The 6,992-nt window shown below is 42.4% G+C and overlaps 1 protein-coding gene across 1 annotated transcript; it reads right to left on the reverse strand.

The window, feature by feature from the left end:
• Window positions 1–1,084: 1,084 nt before the first annotated feature.
• LOC124934863 lies at window positions 1,085–2,932 on the reverse strand. Its single transcript, XM_047475358.1, has 2 exons — window positions 2,812–2,932; window positions 1,085–2,664 (listed from the first exon to the last, which is right to left on the reverse strand). The coding sequence occupies exons 1-2, from the start codon at window positions 2,930–2,932 to the stop codon at window positions 1,085–1,087; spliced, it is 1,701 nt and encodes a 566-aa protein (XP_047331314.1).
• Window positions 2,933–6,992: the final 4,060 nt, after the last annotated feature.

Below are 6,992 nucleotides of genomic sequence, written 5' to 3' on the forward strand. Positions count from 1 at the left end.
ATAGTTTTCGGTAAATGACACAACGGTTTTGGATCGCGCGTGAGATTTCTTTATCTCTCTAAAATTCGTAACTTGTCATTTAATGAGGTCGCTTCGTCTTCCTTTTATAGTGAAGAGCGTTCCAACGGTCACTTTTTCTCTCACCGTGGGATTGGTTAATTCAGAGTCACGCCGGTGCAAAGAGGTTGCTTGCACGTTTCACCTTCCTCAACACTTGGCAAGCATGCAAACACTCCTCAGGAAAAGATGACGTAGCCGGTTTGTAGATTCGAACACGTGTCAGGCATGCACCTTCCGGTTGTCGAAGTCGGATAAGTAAATCATCATTGTTTCTATCGCATGCTTCTGATCGGATCTTATCTTCTTTTATTTCTCCGAGACACGTCTATTTCGTCATATTACGTCATCTCTGTACTTTTTAGTTTCCGGTTGACTCTTACATAGTATAGTTCGGCTGGGATGTAGACTTTTCTTCGCTAGCCGGTCTGTTGAGAATGTTGAAACCGGTTCCACTTGATCTTGACTTGATCATTTGGAATTGGATTTCTTTGAAGTGTTCTTCAGCCGGTTTGTGAGGCTCCAGCCGGTTTATGTAATTCGATCTGTTCCTGCACATAGAAGTTAATGGTTGTTTAGTTTTTTGGCCGGTTCCAAAAATTAACTTTACTTAATTTTTTTTTATCAATTTCTCTCTTTTTGATTATTTAGAATAAATATTCAAAAATTGTAATGTATGGCCGGTTTAAAAATTAACTTATTTAATTTTTCTATCAATTTCTCCTTTTTGATTATTTAGAATAAATATTCAAAAATTGTAATGTATGGCCGGTTTAAAAATTAACTTACTTAATTTTTCTATCAATTTCTCCATTTTTGATTATTTAGAATAAATATTCAAAACTCGTAATGTATGGCCGGTTTAAAAATATGTTTAACAATTTCTCCCTATTTGATGTTTTCCTGTTTAAGAAAAATTTCAAAACATGTTTTGATTTTTTTTAAAGGATATTTAGTGAAATAAGTACTTTATAGTATGATAAAAAGTGACTGAGTTCTGAAATAAAACCAAAAGCAGATAAATTGTTCATAGGAAAGGAAATAAACTAAGGATTGGATGATCCCCCTTTTCATTTTCCTTCTCCTTCCGCTTCCTTTCTTCTTCTTCCCTCGCCTTCCATTCCCTCTCTCTTCGGTCAGCGTCGATTCGCCATCCGGTAAATACACTTGAGATGCCGGGAGTTCGTTTGCCGAATCTGAAACCGCCGCTTACTGGCCTGGACGGTCGAGACGGTTGAGCAACAATCGGCCTGGTACTTGGAATTGCGATTGAAGTTTCGACTGCTTTCTTCTTTCGCCGGTTGAGTTGTTTGATATCCTCTTCTTCTTCTTCGTCAAGAGGAAATTCGTTTAGTCCGACCGGTTGAATCTCTCTTAGACCGCTTTGTTCTGCCAGCTTCATTACGGCCGCAACCGCTTTCCGTTTGTTTTTGTTCCTCGTCTTCATAAAGTGCGAGGCTTGAACCGGTGTGGATTCTTGTAGAGCGGCATGTTCTTCCTCATTGCATTGTTTGGCCAACTCATTATCTTTGTCTTCGACTTCCTTCCTTAACCGTTCCCTCTCCTTTTCTTCGTCTTGAAGTTTCTTGGCAGTTTCGGCATCAGACCTGATCTGCTCTTGAGTTTTGTTAACCTGAAGTTTGGACAGCTCCTTAATATGAGCGGCCATAGCCTGCAATATGTCGAGTAAGGGAGCAGTTGCGGTTTGGACGGATTCGGCGATCATTGACTTGATTGAAGTTTGCACGGTTTCATCTATCATCGACTTGATCGATGTTTGAGCGGTGTTGGCAATTTCGGATCGAATGGATGCCCGGATGGTTTCTGTCAAATTGGATTCAACGGTTGCAATATTCTCATCGGTAGAGATGTTGTACTTGTGAAGACACGAGATGATTGTACCAACCACCACTTCCTTTACTTGCTCAAGTTCCGGAGCCTTACTAGTCTGTGGAGGAGCACTGCTCTGGTTTTCTGCTGTCATGGAGGACTCTCCGGTAACAAAGAAAGGTTTGCTTTGATAGAGATCAGCATGAGTTAAGACATGTTTGCACTCGTTCCTCCATTTTGCTTCGAGCAGGTCAGCACTTAGAATGAGTTTATCACGCACCGAGTGAAACCGCTCAAACATTCTTGATTCTATTGGAGTTAATGTTGCCCCTTCTGCCTCCCTCAAGGCATCTTCTACTGCATGTAACCGGGCGTATTCGTGTATTGCCAACGTCTTGTTGAATGCGGCTTGAATGACGTTGGTCCCTGCTAGCTTGAGAGCCTCTTCTTCTAAATCTAGAAGTTTCTCCCAGTGTTTGTTATCGCTAATGTCTGGGAGCATGTCTGATAACTTTGTTTCACAGCGAAGCTTGACCCACAAGTAGTACGATGAGACCAACTCTTCAGCATCCTTGTTCATATCTAGGAGGAACTTCTGAAACATTTCCTCCTCTTCTTCTGCTGAAATGGGGACCTCAGCTTCGGTTACAATCTCAGGTTGTGGACCGGTTTGTAATGCACTTTTTCCCTTTGCCACAGAATCCTCAATTAGAACTTCTTTGCCTTTGTTAACCTGAGTTGGACCTTCAGGTGCGATGGTTGAATCGGCTGGCCCGTCTTAGGCCGATCGGAGCGTTGTTTCGGTTGGAACAGATTTTTTTCCAGCCGAACCGGATGGACTTTCTTCGATGTTTCCTTCCTGAGCCGGAGGGGTGATGTTCTCAGTGTTGGCCGTTTCTTCGACCGGATGAGTTTCATTCTGACCTGGTTCCTCAACCTGATCAGCTAGTTTAAGAAGACTTGTCACGTCGTCTTCAGTTTCATTAACAATATTTTGGACTACGTCCACTATGACCTCTGAGGTCTTTAAACCTACGTCGGCCATTATTTCATCGAGGTTCTTGTTCGGGGACTTGAAGTTTTCAGAATGAATACTAACCTCTTCTTCCTCCTTCGATGCTGACTTGTTTTCATGGCTCCCCGAGGGTTCGGGTTGCCTTGGTGATGGAGAGTCGACTGAAATGGGATGGACTGTGTTGATGGGGATGTGCTGAAAGATGTCTGCGGTTCTCTTTGGTGAATGATCCGAGGAGAGAGTTTTCTCGGAATCTGCCGGTTTGTTGGAGCTCTTCTTCGCTGACTACTTCTTTCTCCCCCTTTTCTTCTAAGAAGCCTCCGCTTGAACCGCCTTCCCTTTAGGATCTTCTTGTTTCGAGCTTTCACCAGCCGGTGCGGATGAACTGGTTCCTTTTGATGACTTTGTTTTGGAGGATTTCGGCCTAGCCGCTTTAGCAGGTTTCTTGCTCATTTGCTCAGAGTTAAGAACATTGGCTGGTGGAAGCGGTTCACCTTCAGCAAGTTCCACATGAAGGAACTTAAGAATCTTCACTATCTGCATTGCATAGGCCTGAACCCGGCCATCCTTCTTAACCACCATCTCGCAAAACTGTTCGAATAGAACGTTTCCCCAATTTATCTTGTCACCGCGGACAATTGCCATCATCATCTTTAACTTTAGCTTGGTCAGGTTATCGAAGTTACCTCCTCTACCCTGAAGTGATCGTGAGATTATGTTCAACAGCCATCTGAACTCCGGCTTGAGTTTGTTCTTCCGGCTGGAGTGGATTACCAGGTCCTTGTCATCAACCGATAAGACCAACCGGACCGCGTTGGATTCAGCGTCTGTTAGGCTCGTTTTGAAGTCTAACCCAGTATTTGGCAAACCGAGTGCTTCAGAAAAGATCTCCTCCGTGATGTTAACCGCTTTGCCGTTCACGGTGGCGGAGACCGTCCTCTTCGTTAGAGTCGTCGTCGCCAGAAACTCCATAACCTCCGTCGGGTGCACGATGAACGGACCAGACATATACGGCCTTGTTCTCTTCCGCAGCGTGTTCGTCGATGTCGCTGAAATCGACCTGCAACATGTATTGAAAGTGTGCTTTAACTAGATCCATGGAGATTTTGTGAATGAAGAAGATGAAGAACAATGATGATCGGAAAATCAGAGAGATTTTTAAGATTGTGAGATTTTAAAAAGAGAAAGCTTGTGTAAAAAATGGACTGTTTTGAACTTATATAGGAAACGGTTGTGAGCGGTTAGAAGATGAACCGTCACTTGGTTATGGTTTGGCGCCAACTTTTCCTCCAAAAGTTACTGCAGTAACTTTCGGCGGTAAATGCGGAGAATACTATGGGCGGTAATTTTATGCGCGGTAAAAACTATGGGCGGTAAATTTTTTTTTTCGAACTTTTTCAGATTTTTTTTGTGATCTTGATTTACCGGAAGCTTGTTAACCGGAATTTTCGTTTAACATGGAGTCGTTTGTTTATTCAGATCAAAACCGGAAAGATATATAATGTGAAAAACCGGAGACTTTAAAAATGGAAAGTTTTATAGATGAATCCGAAACATAGAATTATGGAGTGGTTTTCCGGTCGTACAACAAAATGACCTAAAAACCGAAAAGAAAACAGACAATTTAAACTAGATCGATCCAATCCCCTTCGATCATTCTGACAAGCCATTTGGTCACGGTGTTTTCGGGTGTCCGTTCCTCAATCCTCGATATCCATCTATCTAGCATGGATAGATTCAGGGTGTTGTCTGGTCCGACAGGAACACCGGGCCCGAGGTTGCGGCAATGATCCTCCAAGAATCGAGTGATTTAGGGAGCGAAACCGATCCTTCCCCTTGGAGCGGTGATGAGCTTCTTCAAATTGTTGAAGAGGTATGAAGCCCAGTTGATGGGCGATTTGCGTATGATGGCTATCATGATGTCGAAAGCCTCCCGGTTATAGTTTTGGTTGGACATTCGGCCCATGATAGACCGCTGAACCAAGTCATGAAAGACTTGGTATTGAGGAGCGAGTTTATCCTTCTCTCTGTGGTCGGCGACTGGTTCGATGGAGGAGGAGAAGATATAGGCGTATTCTTCCTTGGCCGGGAAGAACGACATTGGGAAGTCGGAGAATCCCTCGGTTGAAGGTTGAAGAACAGAGCAAAGTGTTCTTCGGTAAGCCGAAGAAATTTACCGTCAATGATGGTCCTTATGCTACCATCATTAAAAATATGCCCGTTGTTGAAGAACTCGTACACCTCCTCTTCGAGGATGGTGTCTGATCCTTCAAGAAATTCTTGTAGCCCCGATTCTACAATCGGTTGGAATATGCTTTCGTGAAACCGAGCATTTCTTATTTCTTGGAAGTTGATTATGATTGTGTTTCGTAGTTCAGCATTCATTTTGGAGAAGAGTGAGATTGAAAATCGAACAGAGTTCTTTGAACTTTCAAGCTTAGAGAGAGAAGAGTATTGGAGGTGTGTTTGAAAAAGAAGAATTAGGTCTCTTTTTATAGTGTGAGCGGTTGGGTGCATTAAATGAGAATATTTTTGAAAAATCAGACCGTTTTTGTCTAGTCATAAATGCCTTGTCAATTTTCAAGAGGATAAGGGTATGTCTAGTCTAATCGAATTAGGCATGCTTCTTGAAAGTGAATATTCATGTTTCCAAGAGTGATTTGATTTGGTTTGATACGGCGCATTTAATGTTGGTTATTTACTTTAGGATTTCTTTGTTTTTGATTGAAGAGGAAAGAAATGGTCTTCATTAATGCAAAGTACCAAACCGGTAGTACAGCAAAATTACCGGTTTGGGAAAGGATAAGAGAGATGAGGAAGAGTTAAATGTTTGATGACCCGGCCGCTTGATTCCTCTTGGCCTTAACTGCTTCCCACCGGTCGATCAGCTCTTGGACTCTCTCCTTCGTGAGCACATGCTTTGGATGGAGAGTGACGAAGGGTCCGGAGTGGATATCCAGACTAGCACAAAAACCGCTTAGTTGAGGAGCATAGCCGGTTTTGTTTGAGAGAATCATCTTCTTCAGGTTGCTGAAGATGATCCAGGACCAGTTTACCGGTGTCCCAACCGTGACAGCAATCATCATCTCGAAGAGCCTCTGGGTGTAGTAGTAGCCTTTCTCTCTACCCAGAACCGACTTTCCCAGCATCTCACATAGAAGCTGGTACTTGTGAGAGAGTTGGATTTTAGAACCCGGGGTCTAACCGGGATGTCAGAGTTGGAGAACTGATGACACATTTTCTCAATGGTCACCGGAGAGTAGCTTAAATCGGTTACCCCTTCAGTGGGTAATCCGCAATATTCAGCAAAATCCGTCTCGCTGAATAGAAAGGACTGACCGTAAACTCGTGCAACGATTATATCTCGGTGCACTTCCTTTGTAGTCTGGAAGAATTCATCGACTACTAGGTAGTCGAGAATGAATCTGTTCTCCAGAAACCCTCTTAGTCCGCTTCTTTCAACGGCTAAGAACATTTCTTTGACATCGTGATCTTCGTATTGATAAGTCGAGTTGAAATCAGCCAAGAGAATTTTCTTTGCAAGTGGGTCGGAGTTCATGTTCTTGAGGTAGTTTAAGCTCAAGACAGTTATTGTGAATAGTAGATTTTGTGAAGAGTTGTGAGATTTTGAGGGTGGTTTATATAGCTAGGGGTTCGGCTAGATCTGTAGGTTAAGCATGCTTAGTGATGTCATCAATTATTTAATAGGCTTTAACTTGTTGAAGTGTATAATGTTTATTTCCAATGCAAAGCTAATTATTACTAGGATATTCATGATGACAAAAATATATTGACAAGATGTGAGTCTCCCTCTCTTGATGATGGACAAATGTCGTCATCTCGATTGAGGTAGACTATTTTATTTGTTACAGGCTTCATTTCTCAAGGTATGCATGAAAACGCGGTTAGTCGTCTCAAATTAACCGGAAAAGTTCAATTTATCTAAACCGGAGTGCATTTGTACTAATCGGTTTTCCATGAACGGTTTTAGTTGGATATTTTATTCCGGTTGTGAAGAAATGTTTGAAAAGTATCAATCATTTGTTCAACTTTGGATTAAGTATATCCACTTCTACCAGGTTATTTCAAC

The sequence above is a fragment of the Impatiens glandulifera genome, chromosome 4 (assembly GCF_907164915.1).
Source record: "Impatiens glandulifera chromosome 4, dImpGla2.1, whole genome shotgun sequence".
Lineage (NCBI taxonomy): Eukaryota > Viridiplantae > Streptophyta > Magnoliopsida > Ericales > Balsaminaceae > Impatiens > Impatiens glandulifera.